The 25,000-nt window shown below is 44.1% G+C and overlaps 3 protein-coding genes across 3 annotated transcripts in view; all 3 read right to left on the bottom strand.

Moving 5' to 3' along the window:
- Positions 1 to 4,124, bottom strand: part of LOC143106514 (tripartite motif-containing protein 16-like) — a 7,881-nt gene extending 3,757 nt beyond the window's left edge. The window contains exons 1-6 of the mRNA XM_076270819.1: positions 3,505 to 4,124; positions 2,980 to 3,075; positions 2,249 to 2,482; positions 1,640 to 1,802; positions 1,513 to 1,545; positions 1,256 to 1,315 (exon numbers count right to left, since the gene is read on the bottom strand). Of these exons, the coding sequence (XP_076126934.1) occupies positions 1,256 to 1,315; positions 1,513 to 1,545; positions 1,640 to 1,802; positions 2,249 to 2,482; positions 2,980 to 3,075; positions 3,505 to 4,089 (1,171 nt within the window). The 5' untranslated portion in view covers positions 4,090 to 4,124. The remainder of the gene's footprint in view (positions 1 to 1,255; positions 1,316 to 1,512; positions 1,546 to 1,639; positions 1,803 to 2,248; positions 2,483 to 2,979; positions 3,076 to 3,504) is intronic.
- Positions 4,125 to 7,968: 3,844 nt separating this feature from the next.
- On the bottom strand, positions 7,969 to 14,960 carry LOC143106521 (tripartite motif-containing protein 16-like). Its single transcript, XM_076270829.1, has 8 exons — positions 14,293 to 14,960; positions 13,779 to 13,874; positions 13,235 to 13,468; positions 12,625 to 12,787; positions 12,483 to 12,515; positions 12,226 to 12,285; positions 11,361 to 11,417; positions 7,969 to 8,890 (listed from the first exon to the last, which is right to left on the bottom strand). The coding sequence occupies exons 1-8, from the start codon at positions 14,878 to 14,880 to the stop codon at positions 8,373 to 8,375; spliced, it is 1,749 nt and encodes a 582-aa protein (XP_076126944.1). The 5' UTR covers positions 14,881 to 14,960; the 3' UTR covers positions 7,969 to 8,372.
- A 2,882-nt stretch (positions 14,961 to 17,842) lies between these two features.
- pxnb (paxillin b) overlaps positions 17,843 to 25,000 on the bottom strand; it is an 8,488-nt gene continuing 1,330 nt past the window's right edge. Inside the window, 8 exon segments of the mRNA XM_076270758.1 lie at positions 17,843 to 19,191; positions 19,893 to 20,041; positions 20,330 to 20,348; positions 20,350 to 20,415; positions 20,712 to 20,885; positions 21,243 to 21,389; positions 22,608 to 23,042; positions 23,672 to 23,854. Of these exon segments, the coding sequence (XP_076126873.1) occupies positions 18,925 to 19,191; positions 19,893 to 20,041; positions 20,330 to 20,348; positions 20,350 to 20,415; positions 20,712 to 20,885; positions 21,243 to 21,389; positions 22,608 to 23,042; positions 23,672 to 23,854 (1,440 nt within the window). The 3' untranslated portion in view covers positions 17,843 to 18,924.

The raw sequence follows: 25,000 nt of genomic DNA on the forward strand, positions 1-25,000 counted from the left end.
CATGGTGCAACAAGGTGTTCCTAGGTTTTTTAATCTATCATGGGTGTGTTTGGGGCGTAACATCATTTAAACCAATGAGAATGACATCTGTCATTCCCTTTAACCGTGCAAAGCGCGATGTCAAATAAATGCATCTGTATTTTGACATTCAACGGCGCATTTGAAGGAGGCTGCTTGCGAGACCGTCATCCGAGATAGTCATTCCAGTAAACCATGCTTTACTAAAACCTAGCATAGCCTTCAAGCATTTGCACTCGTCTATTTTTTGAACTCATTGGCAAAGTGAAACTAACTTCACCATGGTGTCAGTCAACGACAAGACAGTTATATGTAGCTACTTTCACTAATGACTGACAATGGGTTACCATCAAAAACATAACCTAGAAAAAGCAACACTTACCCTAATATTGCTCCAATGACTGAATAAAACAGCATATATCCTGCAGAGGAGTTGCTTATATCTCGTGACAGTGCGTCTTCAGCTGTGCTCCATACGTGTCTCACGCCTCTCCCCTAATCACTTTTAACCGTCATTACCAACTTGCAAATGATGGTGAATAACTACTCATCATAAGATGTACAGTATTTCGTAATATCTTTATTCTAATTATGTTTCCTATTGTAATTGTGCAATTTGTAATGTTTTGCTTGGACATGCGCTGGTGTGCGTTCATGGATGATAACTGTGACATGACTGTTGACAATGCGCTCTTAAAATAACATATAAACAACTCGCCATAGACTTCTGACCAGGTGTACAATAGCGATTTTTTGACAATGCGCTAAGCCACTCCCTAAGTTAATTGCCACACCCCTGGGCGCATTGCTTAAAAATTAAACGTGCAAAATAAGGAATTAAACTTTGCGTCGGGTGGAAAACGAGTTTTACGCCATGTGCCAGGGTGCAAAATACAGCCCCATCATCTTCATTAGGAGGGTAGGGGCATGTTTAGAGGACCTTCAGTTCTAACCACCACAATCAGGTCATTATCACAAGACAACTGCAGAAGTAATTGGTGTAATCTAGTGGTTTGGAGTAAATTATCAGGTTACTGTTTGTTAAAGCTGAACTCTAACTCTATCTCTGATCTCAGCTTCTGCTTTTGTTTGTTGTTACTGATACATGTAAACATCTAAAGGGCCTTCATTTCAAACTCTGGGGCCCAGCCACACCCCCATGCCTCTATAGGTTTGACATCTGAAAGAAGGTTTTAAAGATGAAAAGATTAATCAGAATCAGAGAGTAAAGACTTACTGTGTGGTGGCAGCACCTCCTTACTGTCTGTTCTTCTGACTGGGAGTTCAGGATCAGTATCTGGGAACCAACACAGAGTCACTCATTCACCCAGGATCAGCAGAACAAACCAACACACATCTTGCTTTGCATATTATCTTGTGTGCACTCCTCCTTTTGGGAAATGTTTGTTTTTACCATTTGTGACAGGCCTGTTAGCTCTGGAGGGAAGTTTTATTTCAGCAGTAAAATGGAATGTAACTTAATGACAGACTCACATTCTAAAGACTGGATGATCTGGATATGTGCCACTGTTAAGGAACACAGAACATATAGAGTCAAATGAATCCATAACTGTTTGAACATAATAGTGTCTTATAAAAGTAGTTCATCATTGCGTCCAACCTGCTGCAGATATCTTGGCTACTTCCTGCTTGAAGATGCCACCCAGTTTCTCCTCCAGCTGCACCTTCACTGCAGAGACAGATTCCTTCACAGCCTCAAATGAGACACTTGGGTTAATGGTCATGCTGGGAGAGCAAGGAGAGTATCGGAATGATGGGATGTTCTACAGAGACAAATATAAAAGTTGGGAGTGTTGAGAGTGTGAAGGTCATGCTCGTTGGAACTGTACTGCAATGAGCACCAGTGACACAATATTCTGCAGCGAGAAACAGAAAAGGTGAGACAGGTCACCTGAATATTCAGTCAGGGCTGTTTCCCCCAAAGGCTGCAGACATAATGAGTTAAATCAGTTGGTTTAGTGTGTGTAATTATGCATTTGTGTGTTGAAGTGTGTGTACATGTTAGATACATACTGTACACACTGCATGTAAAGCAATACAATCTATTAGTTACCTCATCACACATCATACAGCTCACATACAGCGTTTTATTCCACATTGTTGGTGTTTGGACATAATATATCATATATTTCACAGAAAGCTATCAGCTCAATACTCTGTCTTATTCTTTACATTTATTTTCAGTTTCAGGAGGGCAGATCAAATGTACCTTGAGGAAATGGATGTGATCCTCTGTGTGTGAAAGCTGCTCCAGTTCAGCATCTCTCCTCTTTAGCTCAGCAATCTCCTGCTCCAGTTGCTTCAGGAGTCCTTCAGCCCGACTCACCTCAGCCTTCTCCTGAGCTCTGATCAGCTCTGTCGCCTCAGAGCGCCTTCTCTCAATGGAGCGGATCATCTCAGTGAAGATCCTCTCACTGTCCTCCACTGCTGTCTGTGCAGAGCTCTGTTAGGAGACACACAAAGAGGAGGGCAGGAGACACAGAGGGAGGTGAAGCTGAAAGTGTGTCATGGTGTCAGTGGGTCTTTGTGTGCTGTAGAGATAACAGCAATGGCACAATTACTCACTGGGTTCACAACAATCTGGCCCATGGGTGGAATTAGAATTGTTAATGTACAGTAGACTCTTCTCTCTCACAGAATTCAGCATTTATACCACAGACTTTGCAGCGTACTTACAGTACTCATAGAACATATTATTACTCTAATCTGATAGAACACTAATACTACTATACTACTGGTAGTTTGATCTGAATGTGCCCATTATTCATCATGAATTCAGCATGTGTATCATTAAGCAACTGAATAAAAAGGGAGTTTGTTCTGGCAAATAACCTGATACCTGTAATCTAGTTATAGCAGATAAACAAAGCTGCCATAATACTTATGATAACATTTGAGAGCTGATACCAGCTGTTGTCTTCTCCTCTGGTCAGTTCTCACCTTGAGAGTCTCCACAGCCTTCCTCAGCTCCTGCAGCTCCTTCTCTCTCTCCTGGATTCTCTGCTGGAATCTCCTCTGGGTCTGCCCCAACTGCTTCTGTTCATAGAAATACAGACAAACTCAACTATGCTTCCTATTTATCTATCTAAACAATGATTACAAATAGCCCATAGCTATTTCTTGATAAACAGGTAATATAAACAACATGAACTCTTTTCAGTTGGAGAACTTGTTTAAAGCATTAAACACAAATCAAGCTGGATCAGAACCTGTAATATCGGTCCCTTTATGCCATATAACATTCAGGTTGATGCTGCCATGTCAATGTTTAACAGGTTATACAACATTTTGCACTTTGCACCTGCTAATGATTTCCTGGTTTGTGAGTTCTCTAATGAGAACAAGAGTCTGCAAAAAATCAGTTTTACTTTAAGAAGTACAATGCTCTTGTCAAATACAAACACATAAAATGTGTATCAGATCTTTCAAATAAAATGAAGACACGAGTGTAGCTCCAGTACTCACCTGTTTGTTTTTCCATTCAGCAGCAGCTGTGACTGTGTCATGGCCTTTATGTTCATCCATCGTGCACAGATAGCAGATACAACTCTGATCGGTACGACAGAATATTTCTAAAACCTTCTTATGTTCAGAGCAGATCCTCTCCTGTAGCTGGCCTGTGGCATCAATCATTAAGTGTTTTCTTGGGGTAACTTCATTGTGAACTTTGAAGTGGGTTTCACAGTAAGACAACAGACAATCCAGACAGGACTTCACAGCTTTGAGTTTTCTCCCAGTGCAGACATCACACTCTACATCTCCAGGTCCAGCAGTAGATAGAGCAGGAGGGGCAGCGTGCATTCTGGTCTTCCTTAGTTGTTCCACTAGCTCTGCAACAACATTATTTTTGTTTAAAACGGGTCTTGGAGCGAATGTCTGTCTGCATTGTGGGCAGCTGTAAACTCCCTTCTGGTCTTCCTGGTCCCAGCAGCCCTTAATGCAGCCCGTGCAGTAATTGTGTCCACAGTTAAGAGTCACTGGATCCTTCAGTAGATCCAAACAAATCGAGCACATTAAAATGTCTTCGTTACTTGAAATCGCCTCTGCCATTTTCCTTACGTGCTAACAAACACTAGCCTACGAGAAGAAGCAGTTGAGCAACAATTTTCTTTCACTTTCGTTTCTGCGTGTTGCTTCCTTGTGTGCAGATCGGGGTCAAAGTGCACGTCCATTAGTTAATCATGACAAGCTGCATACATAATGTGACCTACTGTATTATAAAATACTAACACCAGCTGTATAGCCTACATTTCTACATTATTGTTTTAATTGTGAGTTTCCCATGGATAAGGAAATATGAAAACATCCCAAATTTGAAAGGAAATTAAACTCTAAAATACTTTCCCCTCAAACTAGATAATTGGAAAAAGTAGGTTAGGCCTGTCGGAATTCGGGACGCATTCATGTAAAGCCACCGACTCAGAAGTGACAAAATGCATGGGCAGACGGGCGCAGGGCAGCTATTCATAGTTGGATATCAGCTGTGATGGTGCTGCCATCTAGTGGAGATATGTTGTACTATGTGCCTCAAAGTCTGCACAGCAAGTAGTAAAATGAGCTGTACTGTAGGAACCAGGCATAAATCAAGACTGAGGTTATATTCATGATGTGTGAATTTTATAGTGTGTCTATTTAGTTTCGTGTCATGAGTATTTTCTGTTAGGTATAATACAAATGATTTCACTCTGTGAACTCAAGTCTGAATATAGTCAGACACACTTAAAGAAAATACTCATCATCAGCATTACAGCCCATTACAGGAAAAAGGCCAAGACAAGTAGGCATCTGGCAGATTTGCATATATATATAAATAATGCTGTAATTCCCAGTCATGGCAGTGTTGTGGTCTGGAGAAGTTGTGGGCATCATCAGCATTTGTATTTCTAACTGCTGATTTCCCCCAGAGAGCCAGACAGATAACAGACGGATGGAGGTTTCTGTGTGCTGTGTGTGGAAACAGTGTGAAGTGACAGGAGTCTGATGGAGGAGAAGAGAAAACTGGATGAACTTAGATTTGGATTTTGAAACCCAAAACGAATTATTGGGTGTTTTTTGACAGCTATATGACCTGGTGATAACGGGGCGCAAGTGCATTGCTGTACAAGTGGCAAAGTGAGCCGTTCAGGTGTGATAGAGGCACTAAGTGGGCAGTGCCAGGCCAAAGTTCATTTGCATCTGCACCCAGACACACCTGTGCAGTTTGTTTATTTTAAGTTCAGGGTTCCTGACAGAATACCAGCGGTCATGCAACACAATAATAACAGGCAGTGCAGAAGCTACCCCATTAAAATAGGCCTTTTACATGTACTGCCTGAGGGTAGAGTGCACTATATGATGCTTCTATTTCTATCTATACCACAAACCTTTTTACTGTGTCATAATAATGTACACAATATTGTAGAGTCATACACCCCTTTATTCTCACCTAAGGAGGACTGGAGGTGTGAGGGGAGGTGGTGGGTTGTGAGCAAAGTTAAGCCAATGCTGTTGCTTCGGCAGGTAGACTGCAAAATAAGTTACCTGGCAGATGAAGAAGGAGGCGTGGCAAATTCCGTCACGCTCCTCCTGAACTTCTGTTTGTAAACGCCATTAATATCCAGCTCCTCCGTGGACTCCTCAGTGCCATCCCTGGAGATGGACTGCAGCTGATCCAGGACAACTTGTCTCCATGACAACCATGCAATGCCCCAAGGTAGCAAAATGTATTTTATTTGTGCTTTAATACATACATGTACTGTAATTCCATAAGTGACCTGAAAACAGACTGACAAATGACATCATAACACTTCACAAGATGGAAATGAATATTGCAAGTGAGGCGTTTCAAATCCTGGCCAATTAAATGCACAATTTGGAAGAATACAAGGATTTCAAGCATCTCATTTTTTGGTGCTGCTTTAGGATTAATGCCGATTAATATTTTGTTACATACAATGGCTTTCAACAACACTCAACATGGTTAAGACTTGCACACTAAAACAATAAACAAACAAACAAAAAAGAAAACGTATCAGTGATGACAAATGTTCAGCTAAACAGCAGTTTCAGTTTTGCAGTATTGTGTTACCTCTGAGATGGAAAGAATATGAGCATATATATTTTAGTGTGTGAGGACTAACATCAGCTGATGAAGTTCCCGCCGTTTAAAGGCATCAGTGTTACAAGAGACAAGAGGAAGATGTAATCATATTTTGAGTGGTTATTAGGAAGTTATAACAGTGCAAAAATATAGTGGGAAAAATCTCCATGATTTGCCTGCAGACTGTAACCTGAAAACACATGTCTCTAATGTGAAGGAACAGACATGCCCTTCCTTACTGTTAATCAATCGTCTTTATAATCTCACATATGCTCATGGAGAAGGGCATGATCACATAACTCATCCTGAAGAGAATACCAGTGTGTGTGTGTGTGTGTACAGTACATGACTGATTCATGTCAATAGTGGTGAATACTCCAATTGCTATTCTGTCTCATTAATGTTTATATTTGGATGATTAACAAGTTGTGTAAGGGTTGGGTCATCACCTTTTGTCATTTGTCAACATCGTGGCCAGTTTCAAATACTAATGTGGATTTTCAAAACCTTCAAGCAAGGTTCACCATACGGACAATTCTTCACAGAACACAAACTCCACACGTGGGAAATCAACAAGCAGATTTCGTACAAGTTACACTCAGCCAGTGAGCATCAAACCTTTCATATTAGTAACAAACATATTTACAGTGTTGTGTCAGCCATGAATACTTCTCATGATCAAAACCTTCCTTGACAATCAGTAGAAAACTCAGTCAGAGAGCAGAGACCACAGATCATCTCGGATGGGGAACATTACCTGAATAAACATCTCCTCACAGCACCGCACCACCGCAATTTGCTATTGGTTGTTTGCTGAAGATACCTAAGCTCTTCACACAACCACATCCTGAATCAACATGCACACACACACACACACAGCAATTCTTATCACAGTCTCAACACATGCTCACACACACAACACATGCCCACAGACACACAACTAGGGTGACCATTCATGTCCGGGCAGTCTGGCTTCCAAGCCCTTTGTCACACACACACACACACACACTAGCGCAGGTCCATGCAGTGGTGTTGGGCTCTAGCTGAAGAGCTTGATGAAGCAGCCCTGGCAGTATGGCTTGTGGTTCTGCTCCTTGAAGGTGCCCTTGTTGAGCTGCTTGAGGCAGAAGGTGCAGATGAAGTGCTCGGGGTGGAACTTCTTGGCCATGATGGTGCTGATGCAACGACCCGTGATGGGCTGTGATCTATACATGGGTGTGTGTGTAGTGCTACTAACCTGTAATGGGATGTGATGTGTGCATGAGTGTGTGTGTAGCGCTACTAACCTGTAATGGGATGTGATCTGTGCATGAGTGTGTGTAGCGCTACTAACCTGTAATGGGATGTGATCTGTGCATGAGTGTGTGTGTAGTGCTACTAACCTGTAATGGGATGTGATCTGTGCATGAGCGTGTGTGCAGCGCTACTAACCTGTAATGGGATGTGATCTGTGCATGGGTGTGTGTGTGTGTGTGTGTGTGTGTAGCGCTACTAACCCATGATGTGCTATGATGAGATGATCTGTACATGTGTGTGTCTGTAGTACTAAGAGCATCTGTGTGTAACTGAGTCACAATAACATCACTGCTGATATAGGACCTAGCCAAGCTCAGGGTAGAGTGTGTGAGTGAATGTGGCCTGGACTCTGTGCAGGAGGGTCATCGTGTCAGAGATTCTGACAGTTCCTGCCCTGTGATCCACACACACTCCCATTCTGGTATCTGGCCACTAGAGGGAGATGTGCCAGAGCCAGAGAGGGCCAGACTCCAGGACTGATCTGACCTTTTGATCCTAGTTTCAGACTGACACACACACTCTCCCACATCATGTACTGATGCCTGACCCTTTGTTATTTATTCAAACAATTTTAACAATTTGAACAAACAATTATAAAAGGTTTGAGAAACAAACATGGATTATTTTTATTGATTACATGACTCAGACAGATGAAATATACTCCATCAACAGTAGTGATCATGTGGGCTATTATTAAAAAATAAATGTAACATCCACCATAACATCCCATACATATGGTACATTTTGTATGCAAGTCTTTTGGGGCAGCCATGTTGCAACATGAAGTGTACATTTCATCATACACCAAACATCTTTTTTAATCTCTTGAGTACAAGCTCATAAATATTCACTTCTAGTCCATTGCGTAATGCCCCACCACCACACACGTGTCATGTATCTGGTCAGAATATATCTGTATCTGGGATCTTCACATTTCTGTCCTGCTATACAGTGTGGGTCACAACAACTTCACTGTTGATCTAGTGTGTATCCAAAACCCAGGGTAGAGTGTGTGAGTGAATGTGGTCTGGACTCTGTGCAGGAGAGTCATTGTGTCAGAGATACTGTAGAAGGCCAGAGTTCCTGCCCTGTGATCCACAAACACTCCTATTCTGGAGCTGGCCACTAGAGGGAGTTTGGTCTCTTTCTTATTGTGCCAGAAAGAGGAGTAGGAGCTGCAGGTGTACAGACTCCAGGACTGATCATTCCATCCAAACCCACACTCATCACCCCGTCCTTTCCTGCTGATGCTTTTATATGAGACCGCTATATAACCCCCCTGCCCACTCCACTCCACCTCCCAGTAGCAGCGTCCAGACACACCCTCTCTACACAGCACCTGCCAATACTCATCAAATCTCTCTGGATGATCAGGATATGGCTGCAGCTCAGCTCTACCCTCCACCCTCCTGTTCCCCTCAGACAGATGGAGGTGTATGTATGCTGTGTTTGGATCCAGTGTGAAGTGACAGGAATCTGATGAGGGAGAAGAGAGAAGAGGACACACTTAGACTTGTATGTGTGTATTACAGTGTGTGTGTGTGTGTGTGTGTCTGTGTGCGCATTACGCGGCGTGAAGCTGCGTGAAACTTTAGTACCACTTTCAGCCACTGTGCGTCGCTCTGCCACTGTACATCACTCTGTCAGTAGCCTGCCTGCCGCCCCTTCTGAAAAAGCAGGAGGCTACCGTTAAACATAATTGTTGCCGAGAGGAATCCCAGCCTACGAATTCAATAACAAAATAAATCATGCATAATTAAACAATACCTCGATTTAGGCTACTTGGGTATGGCTTAAGGCTTGACTACACGGTGGTAATGAAAATCGAAATCTGCTTTTGATAGCCTACCCGTGCCACTCCACAAAACGAAAAAATATCTTAATTTGCTGTCTACGTTATTGTCAGTGTTGGGGGTAACGCAACTACGCAAATCAAAACAGTGTCTTGTGTGATAATTAAGTCAGTAGAGAAATAACTGTTCAGAATTAATCTGTAGTCTAGGGTAGGCTTCTGCAGAAAACAATGTTGTTGGCGATTTAATACTATCTAGCGACGTTTTTAACAGGCTACGCAATAGAGGCTTAGACAACTATGACCCACGTTTTGGTTTTGTAAATTAATTTGCCCTACTTCTTGACTGCAATCTAGTCAATTGACTGCTTGACAGGTTATCTTTATTTTTCTGTACAATAACAAATACATTTGCTTTATGCCGCAGAATTACGCACTTGGCCACTTTTTGGAGAGAATAGAGAATGTACGCACGCAAGAATCTGTAGGCTATTTATGGCGGGTTACCAGCAAGAGCCTGTGTGTATGTGTATGTATGTGTGTGTGTGTGTGTGTGTGTGTGACGTGTATGTGTGTGTGTATGTGTGTGTGTGAGTGTGTGTGTGTGTGTGTGTGTGTGTGTGTTTGTGTGTGTGTGTGTGTGTGTGTGTGTGGGTGACGTTTATGTGTGTGTGTGTGTGTCAAAACAGTGCACAAGCAAGCCTTATCAAGCGGTAGGATCTACAAACAAAAGTGGCGTGGCTATGACCCGACACCTGTGCATGTCGCATTTGCTAAGCATGCTAAACAATGATGATAGCACCGTACGAGAAATGGCCCGTGCTTCTCTTTTTCTCGACCTTGGGAAGCGCCAAGTCCCCCTCGCCCTAGAATCGGAACCAAGCTTTCTAGGATTTTGTAAGGAAGCGAATGGTAAACTTGACACCCATGCCGCCGGTTTTGGGGTCAGATCGGACTGGCCTGATCTCAACGATCTCTGCAACTGGACTGGTGTTGACTTGCAGTGGTCTGGAGTCGATGCCACACATGTTACACCTCATGAAGTAATGATTAAGGATACAAATATCACTGTGACTGCAACAGTACTGCAAGACGGTCTGCGCTATTCAGTTCCACCTGGATATAGTCGTGCGTCTCTGCTGTCAATCAAACACCAGCAGCGTCAGAGACATTGGAGAGGACTCAAACTTCAAGGAAAGCTCGCATGTATCCCTTTTGCAGATCACTCCATCTCACACACATTTTTTCACAATTCATCTATTGATGAAGACATACTAATTTTTACAGTCAAAGCGAGGCTTCAGGTATACCCAACAAGGTTAAACCTGTCAATCTGGTATCCTCGTTCCCACTCACCATTGTGTAGGCTATACATCATGGACAAGAGCAAGTCATAGAATCCATGTCACATATTAAATGGCTGTCATTTTTACAAAAGTCTTTATGTATCCAGGCATGATAGGATTGTGGACATTATATCTGGAAATGTATCATCTTTATTTTCTCCAAATGTGTCAATACATGTAAATTGTGTTGTTAGACAACAAATGTTTTCCAGGTGTTTTACAATGTCTGCGTTCACTGATTTAAATGCCACCAGGCCTGATATTATAATTATTGATGAGCACGATAGGGATGTGTTCATCCTGGAAGTAGGTTGCTGTTTTGATTCCATGTCTAGAGGAGGCTTACTTAACAAAGCTAGTAAAATATCACCCTCTTGTACAGCAAATAACTGGCCTTGGCTACAAATGTCAATATCTGGTGCTTATCTTCGGCAGCCTGGGCCATGTGCATAGGCTTGTCATTAGGGGTCTCAGGATAGTTGGCTTTACAAAAGCTAGGGCAAAGCAAATTGCCAAATACTGCTCAATATCCTCCATTATTGGAAGTCGCCATATATAGAGAAGAAGGTGTTGTGTGTATTAAATACATAAATCTGCTGTTTGAGATTGTCATCAGACACACATTGGTGGATCATGCCTTAGCAATGTTCTGTATCTGTAACATGTATGTCCTTATGTACATTTATTATGAATTGCGGACATAAATAGTAGTTAAAATGTGTGTGTGTGTGAGTGTGTGTGTATTTGCCTGTGTGTGTGTGTATGTTAGAGTCCTTTGGAGTTGTGCATGTGTGTGTGTTCAACTTACACTGCAAGAGCTCCTCTCTGGTCACTGTTTCAGGATAAGCAGCCTGGACATCAGACACTGAAACAGAACATATCACTTTACTACCAAAAACTTAGATTTTGCAGTATAAAGAGAATATATAATGATGACAGCACACTCATGTTCAAATCACATCAGTAGAAATTGTATAAAGAATGTTATGTGGCATATGAGTCCCCAGCTGCTTAAAACTTAAAGGCCTCCAACCTCCCACTGACGAGTCCCTTGTCTTCATTAGGAGGGTAGGGGCATGTTTAGAGGCCCTCATCTTCATTAGGAGGGTAGGGGCATGTTTAGAGGTCCTCATCTTCATTAGGAGGGTAGGGGCATGTTTAGAGGCCCTCATCTTCATTAGGAGGGTAGGGGCATGTTTAGAGTCCCTCATCTTCATTAGGAGAGTAGGGGCATGTTTAGAGGCCCTCATCTTCATTAGGAGGGTAGGGGCATGTTTAGAGACCCTCATCTTCATTAGGAGGGTAGGGGCATGTTTAGAGGCCCTCATCTTCATTAGGAGGGTAGGGGCATGTTTAGAGGACCTCCAGTTCTAACCACCACAATCAGTTCATTATCACAAGACAACTGCAGAAGTAATGGGTGTAATCTAGTGGTTTGGAGTAAATGATGAGGTTACTGTTTGTTAAAGCTGAATTCTAACTCCATCTCTGGTCTCAGCTTCTGCTTTTGTTTGCTGTTATTGATACATGTAAACATCTAAAGGGCCTTCATTTCAAACTCTGGGGCCCAGCCAGGTTCTAAAGATGAAAAGATTCAGTGAAACTATCATTCCGTTGCTAGACCCCAGATATAAAGCCGTAGAGGCTGTCAGAACCAGAGAGTAAAGACTTACTGTGTGGTGGCAGAATCACTTTACTGTCTGTTCTTCTGACTGGGATTTCAGGATCAGTATCTGGGAACCAACACAGAGACACTCATTCACCGAGGATCAACAGAACAAACCAACACACATCTTGCTTTGCATATTATCTTGTGTGTACTCCACTTTTTGGGAAATGTTTGTTTTTAACATCTGTGAAAGGCCTGTTAGCTCTGGAAGGAAGTTTTATTTCAGCTGAAGATCGGAATGCAACTTAATGACAGACTCACATTCTAAAGACTGGATAATTTGGATATGTGCCACTGTTGAGAGACAGAACATACAGAGTCAAATGAATCCATAACTGTTTGAACATAACAGTGTCTTATAAAAGTAGTTCATCATTGCGTCCATTCTAGAGGTTTGTCCAACCTGTTGCAGATATCTTGGCTACTTCCTGCTTGAAGATGCCACCCAGTTTCTCCTCCAGCTGCACCTTCACTGCAGAGACAGATTTCTTCACAGCCTCAAATGAGAAACTTGGGTTGATGGTCATGCTGGGAGAGCAAGGAGAATATCGGAATGATGGGATGTTCTACAGAGACAAATATAAAAGTTGAGAGCGTTGCGAGTGTGAAGGTCATTCTGGTTGGAACTGTACTGCAATGAGCACCAGTGACTGACACAACATTCTGAAGAGAGAAACACAAAAGTTGAGACCGGCCACCTGAATATTCAGTCAGGGCTGTTTCCCCCAAAGGCTGCAGACATAATGAGTTAAATCAGTTGGTTTAGTGTGTGTGTAATTATGCATTTGTGTGTTTAAGTGTGTGTACATGTTAGATACATACTGCTCATACTGCATGTAAATCAATGCCATGTATTTGTTACCTCATCACACATCATACAGCTCACAAGCAGAGTTTTATTACACACTGTTGGTATTTGGACATGTCATATATTTCACAGAAAGCTATCAGCTCAATACTCTTTCTTATTTTTTACATTTAATTTCAGTTTCCGGAGGGCAGCTCAAATTTACCTTTAGGAAATGGATGTGATCTTCTGTGTGTGAAAGCTGCTCCAGCTCAGCATCTCTCCTCTTCAGCTCAGCAATCTCCTGCTCCAGTTTCTTCTGGAGTCCTTCAGCCCGACTCACCTCAGCCTTCTCCTGAGCTCTGATCAGCTCTGTCACCTCAGAGCGCCTTCTCTCAATGGAGCGGATCATCTCAGTAAAGATCCTCTCACTGTCCTCCACTGCTGTCTGTGCAGAGCTCTGTTAGGAGACACACAAAGAGGAGGGCAGGAGACACACAGAGGGAGGTGAAGCTGAAAGTGTTTCATGGTGTCAGTGGTTGTGTGCTGTAGAGATGGCAGCAGAGGCACAGTTACTCACTGGGAACACTACAATCTGGCCCAAGAAGGTGGAATTAGAACTTGATACTGCTAATGTGTCTGCTATTACATGCATCATTAAGCAAAAGGATGAAACTAATTCTGAGTATTGATGTCATGGGTATCCATGATCTGTGATATTAATGACAGTAACATTTGAAACCTTCATCAGTCTGCTGTTATCTTCTCACCTTGAGAGTCTCCACAGCCTTCCTCAGCTCCTGCAGCTCCTTCTCTCTCTCCTGGATTCTCTGCTGGAATCTCCTCTGGGTCTGCCCCAACTGATTCTGTTGATAAAAATACAAACAAACTCAACTATGCTTCCTATTTATTTATCAAGACAATGATTACAAATAGCCCATTGATATTTCTTGATGAACAGGTAATATAAACAACATGGACTCTTTTCAGTTGGAGAACTGGTTTAAAGCATTAAACACAAATCAAGCTGGGTCAGAACCTGTATATCGGACCCTTTATGCCGTATCACATTCAGGTTGATGCTGCCATGTCAATGTTATACAACATTTTGCACTTGCACCTGCTAATGATTTTCTGGTTTGTGAGTTCTCTAATGAGAACAAGAGTCTGCAAAAAAATCAGTAAACTTTAAGAAGTATAATGTTCCTGTTAAATACAAACACATTATTTGTGTATCAGATCTTTCAAATAAAATGAAGACACAAGTGTAGCTCCAGTACTCACCTGTTTGTTTTTCCATTCAGCAGCAGCTGTGACTGTATCATGGCCTTTATGTTCGTCCATCGTACACAGATAGCAGATACAACTCTGATCAGTACGACAAAATATTTCTAAAACCTTCTGATGTTCAGAGCAGATCCTTTCCTGTAGCTGGCCTGTGGCATCAATCACTGAGTGGTTTCTTCCTGGATTAAGTTCATTATGAGCTTTGAAGTGAGTTCCACAGTAAGACAACAGACACTCCAAACAGGACTTCACGGCTTTGAGTTTTCTCCCAGTGCAGACATCACACTCCACATCTCCAGGTCCAGCAGTAGATAGAGCAGGAGGGGCAGCGTGCATTCTGGTCTTCCTTAGTTGTTCCACAAGCTCTGCAACAACATTATTTTTGTTTAAAACGGGTCTTGGAGCGAATGTCTGTCTGCATTGGGGGCAGCTGTAAACTCCCTTCTGGTCTTCCTGATCCCAGCAGCCCTTAATGCAGCCCATACAGTAATTGTGTCCACAGAGAATAGTCACTGGATCCTTCAGTAGATCCAAACAAATCGAGCACATTAAAATGTCTTCGTTACTTGAAATCGCCTCTGCCATTTTCCTTACGTACTAACAAACACTAGCCTACGAGAAGAAGCAGTTGAGCAACAATTTTCTTTCACTTTCGTTTCTGCGTGTTGCTTCCTTGTGTGCCGATCGGGGTCAAAGTGCCCGTCCATTTAGTTAATCATGGCAAGCTGCATACATAATGTGACCTACTGTATTATAAAATACCAACACCAGCTGTATAGCCTATATTTCTACATTATTGTTTTAATTGTGAGTTTCCCATGGATAAGGACATATGAAAACATCCAAAATTTGAAAGGAAATTAAACTCTAAAATACTTTCCCCTCAAACTAGATAATTGAAAAAAGTAGGTTAGCCTATCGTAATTCGGGACGCATTCATGTAAAGCCACCGATTCAGAAGTGACAAAATGCATGGGCAGACGGTCGCAGGGCAGCTATTCATAGTTGGATATCAGCTGTGATGGTGCTGCCATCTAGTGGAGATATGTTGTACTATGTGCCTCAAAGTCTGCACAGCAAGTAGTAAAATGAGCTGTACTGTATAGGAGCCAGGCATAAATCAAGACTGAGGTTATATTCATGATGTGTGTATTTTAGTGTGTTTATTTAGTTTTGTCACAACCACCTGGCTCAAAGTAGCTGTGACATTAAATGGGAGACCACATTGTAGCGATATGTTCAATAATATATAAGTTTATTTTAACATTAAAAAGATAAAGTCAGTATAGTGCATGAAAAAGGATAGTGTAATGCAAAGTATGTCTAGGGGTGATCAAACAAAAGTGTAAAACGCAACGTCGGTGCGAGGAGCTACGGGCCAAGGCTCTCCCCAGCGGAGCAGCCACGGAGTGACCAGGAACCAGGCCAGAGCGTCAGAGCGTCAGAGTCAGAGGGCGTCCATTACCCATGAGGTCTCCTTTATAGGGCCACCCATTACTCCCAGCACCAATGGGCACACTCCATGATCTGCAAATTGGGAACAAGGCAGCACAGACGAAAGGGGCAGAGCCCAAACAGGCATTAGAAAAGGTGTAATACTGGGAATGACCAGCAGGGCCTTAACAGTTTTGTGTCATGAGTATTTTCTGTTAGGTATACCTATATGGTACAAATGATTTCACTCTGTGAACTCAAGTCTGAATACAGTCGGACACACACAAAGAAAATATACAGCATCAGCATTACAGCCCATTACAGGAAAAAGGCCAAGACAAGTAGGCGTTTGGCAGATTTACATAAAAGAACAACAACAACAACAAAATCATTATACATTTCTTTTTTCTATTTCCCCATTTCTTTATTATGGGTTTGTTGATATCTGTGAGCCCCCCACTGCTTATCTTGTGAACGTGTGTCAGCTCACATATCAGTGCTGTAATACCCAGTCATGTCAACAGGTGGCAGTGTTGTGGTCTGGAGAAGTCGTGGGCATCAGCAGCATTTGTATTTCTAACTGCTGATTTCCCCCAGAGAGCCAGACAGATAGCAGACAGATGGAGGTTTCTGTGTGCTGTGTGTGGAAACAGTGTGAAGTGACAGGAGTCTGATGGAGGAAAACTGGATGAACTTACATTTGAAACTCAAACCCAATTCCCTGATATTTGCTGTTTGAAGTCCAGTGGGTGTTTTTTGACAGCTATATGACCTGGTGATAACGGGGTGCAAGTGCATTGCTGTACAAGTGGTAAAGTGAGCCGTTCAGGTGTGATAGAGGCACTAAGTGGGCAGCGCCAGGCCAAAGTTCATTTGCATCTGCTCCCAGACACACCTGTGCAGTTTGTTTATTTGCATCTGCACCCAGACACACCTGTGCAGTTTGTTTATTTGTATCTGCACCTAGGCACACCTGTGCAGTTTGTTTATTTGTTTCTGCACCTAGGCACACCTGTGCAGTTTGTTTATTTTAAGTTCAGGGTTCCTGACAGAATACCAGCGGTCATGCAACACAATAATAACAGGCAGTGCAGAAGATACCCCATTAAAATAGGCCTTTTACATGTACTGCCTGAGTGTAGAGTGCACTATATGATGCTTCTATTTCTATCTATACCACAGACCTTTTTATTGTGTCATAATAATGTATACACAATATTGTAGAGTCATACACCCCTTTATTCTCACCTAAGGAGGACTGGAGGTGTGAGGGGAGGTGGTGGGTTGTGAGCAAAGTTAAGCCAATGCTGTTGCTTCGGCAGGTAGACTGCAGAATAAGTTACCTGGCAGATGAAGAAGGAGGCGTGGCAAATTCCGTCACGCTCCTCCTGAACTTCTGTTTGTAAACGCCATTAATATCCAGCTCCTCCGTGGACTCCCCAGTGCCATCCCTGGAGATGGACTGCAGCTGATCCAGGACAACTTGTCTCCATGACAACCATGCAATGCCCCAAGGTAGCAAAATGTACTTTATTTGTGCTTTAATACATACATGTACTGTAATTCCATAAGTGACCTGAAAACAGACTGACAACTGACATCATAACACTTCACAAGATGGAAATGAATATTGCAAGTGAGGCGTTTCAAATCCTGGCCAATTAAATGCACAATTTGGAAGAATACAAGGATTTCAAGCATCTCCTTTTTTGGTGCTGCTTTAGGATTAATGCAGATTAATATTTTGTTACATACAATGGCTTTCGCAAACAGCCATGTCACTCAAATACTCCTGGGAGGATTTCAACAACACTCAACATGGTTAAGACTTGCACACTAAAACAATAAACAAACAAACAAAAAAGAAAACGTATCAGTGATGACAAATGTTCAGCTAAACAGCAGCTTCAGTTTTGCAGTATTGTGTTACCTCTGAGATGGAAAGAATATGAGCATATATATTTTAGTGTGTGAGGACTAACATCAGATGATGAAGTTCCCGCCGTTTAAAGGCATCAGTGATACAAGAGACAAGAGGAAGATGTAATCATATTTTGAGTGGTTATTAGGAAGTTATAACAGTGCAAAAATGTAGTGGGAAAAATCTCCATGATTTGCCTGCAGACTGTAACCTAGAACATGTGTCTCTAATGTGAAGGAACAGACATGCCCTTCCTTACTGTTAATCTATCGTCTTTATAATCTCACATATGCTCACGGAGAAGGACATGATCACATGATCACATAACTCATCCTGAAGAGAATACCTGTGTGTGTGTGTGTGTGTGTGTGTGTGTGTGCAGAGGAATCTCTATTCAATCCCTCACGTGCCTTCCCTACAACTCCTGCCCATTACAAAGTTGATTACCAGTGTGTGTGTGTGTGTGTGTGTGTGTGTGCATGTGTTTGTGTGTCTATCTATGTATGTTTATTTGATTATTCACATACATGACTGATTAATGTGAATACTGAATACTCCAATTGCTATTCTGTCTTATTAATGTTTATATTTGGTTGATTAACAGGTTGTGTAAGGGTTGGGTTTTTCACCTTTTGTTAACATCGTGGCCAGTTTCAAATACTAATGTGGATTTTCAAAACCTTAAAGCAAGGTTCACCAAAAGGACAATTTTTCGCAGAACACAAACTCCACACGTGGGAAATCAACAAGCAGATTTCATACAAGTTACACTCAGCCAGTGAGCAACAAACCTTTCATATTAGTGATTAACATTTTTACAGTGTTCAGCCATGAATACTTCTCATGATCAAAACCTTCCTAGGCAATCAGTAGAAAACTCAGTCAGAGAGCAGAGACCACAGATCATCATCAACATTACTCGAATACACCTCCTCACACCACCACACCACCGCAACTTGCTATTGGTTGTTTGTTGAAGATACCTTCACACAACCACATCCTGAATCAACATGCACACATACCTACAGCAATTCTTATCACAGTCACGACACATGTCCCCCCACACACACACACACACACACACACACACACACACACACACACACACACACACACAGCAATTCTTATCACAGTCACAACTAAGGTGACCATTCATGTCCAGACAGTCCGGCTTTCAAGCCCTTTGTCACACACACACAGACAAACACACACACACACACACACACACACACACACACACACACTAGCGCAGGTCCATGCAGTGGTGTTGGGCTCTAGCTGAAGAGCTTGATGAAGCAGCCCTGGCAGTATGGCTTGTCGTTCTGCTCCTTGAAGGTGCCCTTGTTGAGCTGCTTGAGGCAGAAGGCGCAGACGAAGTGCTCGGGGTGGAACTTCTTGGCCATGGCGCTGATGCAGCGACCCGTGATGGGCTTCTGGCAGCCTGAGCACAGCGAGCCGCGCCGATCGTGGTAGTGCACCTCACAGAACGGCTGCCCGTCGTGCTCGAAAAAACTCCCGTGGACGAAGGGCGTGAAACATTCCTGTTGGACAACAATATAGACAACACATGGCTCATTCATATTAATTCATTTGGCAATTCATTATGTCAATTATTACAAGGGCCAGTTTCCCCAGAGCAATTTAGGGCACAATGGAGGCAGCCAGGAATCAAACCCACAACTACTGCATGCTAGCCCAGCTCCTTAACCACTACACTACTGCATGCTAGCACAGCTCCTTAACCACTACACTACTGCATGCTAGCACAGCTCCTTAACCACTACACTACTGCATGCTAGCACAGCTCCTTAGCCACTACACTACTGCATGCTAGCCCAGCTCCTTAACCACTACACTACTGCATGCTAGCCCAGCTCCTTAACCACTACACTACTACTGCATGCTAGCCCAGCTCCTTAACCACTAGAGGCAGCCGAGGCCTACTGATTAGCGCTTCGGACTTGTAACCGGAGGGTTGCCGGTTCGAACCCCGACCAGTAGGCACGGCTGAAGTGCCCTTGAGCAAGGCACCTAACCCCTCACTGCTCCCCGAGCGCCTCTGTTGTTGCAGGCAGCTCACTGCGCTGGGATTAGTGTGTGTGTGCTGAGTGTGTTTCACCAATTTACGGATTGGGATAAATGCAGAGACCAAATTTCCCTCACGGGATCAAAAGAATATTTCAAAAGAGTATTTATACTTAAACCCACACACACACACCAACACCAACATACACACACCCACCCTGCAGACGAAGCACTCTGGGTGCCACAGACAGCTCAGCGCTGAGATGTAGTTGTCCAGGATGGCGCGGGCACAGCCTCCACACTTGGGCGCAAACAGGTCAAAGTAGTCCTTCCGACAGTACGCCTTTCCATCCTTCTCATGGAAGCCTGCGGCATACACACACACACACACGTGTACAAACACACACATGTAGACAAACACAAACACGTGTACAAACACACACACACACACACACACGCGTGGACATGTGTATAGACACACACATGTAGGCGAACGCACACACGCACACACACACAAAGACACACACGTCGTGTAGACGAAAACAAACGTAAACACACATACACATACTGTATGACACTTGACTTGGTCATCACTTATTACTGGCCTCAGACACTGTGTTAAGGGCTCAGTCTGCTGGAATGGGCAACACTGACCTTCAGGCCCAAAGAAAGATCGATCCACAGTGCGCACAGAAGAAATGCTCTGGATGCCACGTCCGGTCCAGGGCAGTTACCACTTTCTGTGACAAACATGTTTTAGCAAATGTATTAGCAAAAATCACTATGTATGTAACTGTGTGCATTTTTTATGAGTGTGTGTGTCTTATGTGAGTGTGTGTGTGTGTGTGTGTGTGTGTGTGTGGTTATTTGTAAGCGAGAGGATGCGTATGTGTGTGTGTCTTAATGTATGTACAATATGCGATGTGAGTGTGTGTTTTTGTGTGTGTGTGTTTGTGTGTGTGTGTTTGTGTGTGTGTGTGTGTGTGTGTGTGTGTGTGTGTGTGTGTGTGTGTGTGTGTGTGTGTGTGGTTCTTACATCCAATATGGGTCCGTTACAGTAATTGCAGCGGGGGGAGAAGAGGTGGTGGTAGTCTCTCTCACAGTAGGGCAGCCCGTCGCGCTCAAAGAAGTTTCTGGAACCGATCTCCTCCTGACAGTGTGTGCACACAAAGTGCTCTGGGTGCCACGTGCGACCCATGGCTGTCACCAACTGCAGAACACACATAATATATGTAACATTTCATACACGTGCAGCTAGACAACCTTAAACAAGACAATAGGCAGAATGAAGACAAAAACAGACCATGGTTTGGAACCATTGACAAAAAAATCTTTAAACTTTACATATTTTTCCACAATATTCCACAATATATATGAATCAATATATGTGTTGATTCATATGGCAACAAAGTATATGAATGTCTCAAGGCTTGAACTTGAACCACTTAACATTCACGCAACAAGCTGGTGTTCAAATAATCTGATCATGTCCTTCACTGGAAGTTGTTTGGCTTGGTAAATCATGTTTCTGCTCACAAGCTGATTTACTGAGCACCAGCGCCCTCACCTGGCCAATGATGGGCTTGCAGCAGGCCCCACAGGTACCCTTGGCCACAGTTTGCACCCCAAGTTTGTTGAGGTCCGACTGCAGGCTGCCCAGCATGGTGTCCAGCTTATTACCCTGCGGATGGGAGCCCTTCCCCTGGGCCATAATCTACACAGCACAGGAAGTCAGGGTCACAAAACAGGAAGCCCAGACCCAGACACACACAAACACACATACAAAAAATCAGACATACACACACACACACACACATACTGGACATGCAGCTGTGCATACAAACACGGATAATACAATAAGTAAACAAGCCATCAGCAATCTGAGCCATGTGTTCGTGTTCCTTTAAACACTGCTCGTTAGATGAGGTCATTGGGGCAGATTGCAAACATGCAGCTATTTGTCAGTCATGTAAAACAAACATCCCATCACACATGTTAAACTCCTTCACTAGTCCACATCAGCAACTGACTTTCTGTTTGGAAAATCAGTTTGAACCTTTGCCTACTGTTAATCAGTCAAAGATCTACATGAAAACAAAAAAAAACATTTAAAAAAAAATCCTTCAGTTTCCTGTAATGGTGACTGTCCATCAGTGGTAACCTGATTCTTTTTCAAGCAGAAAGGTCAAAGGTCAAGACTGCCTGATCTCCCTTCCCACTTCACCCAGCCCTTTTGGCACAGGGATCCACACAGAGGCCAGCACTCACGTGCACACACACACACACACACACAGGCAACAGTACCAGTCCCTTCACTCATACCACCAGCTTGGGTGGACACATTAGTAACCTTTAAACACACTGAGTTAAAGGTGCTCTAAGCGATATTGGGGAATGTCACTTTTGTTGACGTTCAAAAAAAACAGAGAGCTAGCTCGCCCCCCCCCCCCCCCTCATTTGAAACTGGCGTGTTCCATATTGCTGTGTTCCATTTGTCTACTCGAGTTGGTCACTGAGTTGTTTTCCTGAGCTACTAACAGGAAGTTGCAAATGGAATGCCCCTGAAGTTGTATCCCGACACATCAGCTCATTGGAGCCCCGAGTTTGGAATTCCAAGATGGCTGCCCTTATTTACAGTAAATAAGAGCCATAGATATGCTCTGTTTATTAGCAGTTCTGTCTGGTTTGTGTCTCATTAAATCAGTTGTAGAAACAATAGTGTCCAACCTCTATCTGTCACTATGTTGCTATGATGTTTGTTTGTGTAGAATACTGGGTAATGCTTTGTTACAAACTGGTACTGCTATATCAGGTAACAACTGCTAACAACAGAAAATTTCACGAAAACAAACGTCAGCATTTTGCTCTAACTCAGCGTGCTTAAAGTGCTCATGCTGGACATTAGTGATCCACAGAACCAGCGGGTCTTAACTGAGCTCCACTCCTGCATGGGAGGGAAGAGGGGGTCAGACTCCGTCTGGCTCCCCACCGACACCAGCTGTCTGGGGGCAGGCGCGGGAGGAGGAGGAGGGGTGGGCTCTCTGGGTGGAGGAGCCTGCACCGGAGGAGGCGGAGGGCGTGGGGTAGGTTTGGGGGCAGGGGGCTCCACGGGCACAGGGGCCGGAGGGGTCGGGGGCATTGGGGGGGTCAGGGGTCTCCGCTGGACTGGAGGGGGTGAGGGGGGCTCCACTTTTTTAACGAGGGGTTCCACCGGAGGTGGTGCAGGTTCCTGCTGCGGAGGCGGAGGGGAGGGGGCAGGTGGGGGTGGTGGTGGCAGGGGCGGGGGGGCCTGCTTGACTGGGGGGGGCCTCTTGGGCTCCTCACGGCGAGGGGTGGGGGGCGAGAGGGGGGGAGGGATAACCTTCCGCTGAGGGAGCGGAGAATCAGGAGGAATGATAATCTAGAGGAAGAGGAGAGATGGAGGGAGGAAGAGGAGGAGGAAAGAAGGAGGAGGAAGAGGAGGAGAAAAGGAGGGATGAAGAGGAGGAGGAAGAGGAGAGCAGGAAAGGAATGGAAAGATTATCATGAGAACAAGACCAAAAGTTCAAAAGAAACACTGAAAACAGGACAGGACAATGAAAACAGTTAGAAATGAAAGTAGCTCTATAATGATGATGACGCCCTGATGGATCTGGTGTTACAATCTTTTCCTCTCTATCTCTACTTCCTCTCTATCTCTCTTTTCTCTCCATCTCTCTCTCCACTCCTCTGTCCATCCCAACATACCCCTTTCCTACCTCCTCCACTACTACCTTCCTCCTCTTTCTCTCTCCTCTCTGTCTTTCTCTCTCTCTCTCTACCTTATCCTCATCTGGTGCAGTCCTCTCACAAGTGTTTGAGGTTGTGATCACACCTCAATTCCTCCCTGTCTCTCTTCACTCTCACATTCTTCCACTCTCTTCCAACCTCTCCATCTATCTTTCTCACCCTCTCTCCCCTCTCTCACCTTCTCACTCTCTTCCACTCTCTCCATCTTTCTTTGGGGTTGTTCATGACGATCACGCCCTCCGTGAGCCATTCGTCGGGCTGCTTGCGCGGCCGCTCCTTGCGGCTGATGCCCAGCTTGCCCTGCAGCTCCTCGATGAGCCGGTCCTGTGAGTTGCTCTTGTGGTAGATGAGCGGCCCCATCTTACGCCGCGGGTGGTTCTCTCGGTACATGGGGTGCACGTTGGGCGTCTCCTTTAAGCAAGGTTCACCAAAAGGGCAATTCTTCACAGAACACAAACTCCACACGTGGGAAATCAACAAGCAGATTTCATACAAGTTACACTCAGCCAGAGAGCATCAAACCTTTCATATTAGTGATAAACATTTTTACAGTGTTCAGCCATGAATACTTGTCATGATCAAAACCTTCCTAGGCAATCAGTAGAAAACTCCATCAGAGAGCACAGACCACAGATGAGCTCTGATGGGGAACATCAACACATGCCCACTCACACACACACATGACACATGCCCACACACACACAACTAGGGTCCTGTAACCCTAGGCATGAGAACAGCGAGAGCCAACCTGTCCTGTGGCATCAAGGAAGCAAAAAAGGAATACACTCACAAGATAACCACCCACTTCAAAGACAGCAGGAACGCACAAAGCCTATGGCAGGGTATTCAGGCCCTCACGGACTACAAGCCCGCGCCACAGAGCTGTGAGAGCAACATCCCTCTGCTCAACAATCTGAACCGCTTCTTTGCTCGCTTTGAAGCACAAAACAGCACCTGCCCACAGAAGACCCATCCCCCTCTACACGAGCAGCCCCTGTGCCTCTCTGCCGACAGCGTGAAGAGGACACTTGCTGCTATCAACACCCGTAAGGCAACAGGTCCAGACAACATCCCAGGTCGTGCGCTGAAAGACTGCGCAGGGGAGCTTAAGGATGTCTTCACAGACATCTTTAACACTTCCCTGAAGCAAGCCATCGTCCCATCATGTTTCAAAGCTGCCACCATCATACCTGTGCCGAAGAAAACTGCTCCATCCTGCTTCAATGACTACCGCCCTGTGGCACTGACACCCATCATCATGAAGTGCTTTGAGCGGCTTGTCATGTCACATATCAAATCCATTCTCCCCCCCACCCTGGACCCCTTCCAGTTTGCATACCGAGCCAAACGGTCTACAGAGGATGCAATCTGCTCTGCCCTCCACCCAGCCCTCACCCACCTGGAAAAAAGAGACTCATATGTGAGATTGCTGTTTATAGACTTCAGTTCTGCATTCAACACCATAATACCACAACAACTCATCTGCAAACTTGACAAACTGGGACTCAGTACCTACCTCTGCAACTGGCTACTGGACTTCCTCTGTCAGAGGCCTCA

This window comes from Alosa pseudoharengus, unplaced genomic scaffold (assembly GCF_046254945.1).
Source record: "Alosa pseudoharengus isolate Yale_2024_CS ecotype anadromous, Long Island Sound unplaced genomic scaffold, YU_APseudo_1.1 YU_APseudo_1.1_scf_6, whole genome shotgun sequence".
Taxonomy (NCBI): domain Eukaryota; kingdom Metazoa; phylum Chordata; class Actinopteri; order Clupeiformes; family Clupeidae; genus Alosa; species Alosa pseudoharengus.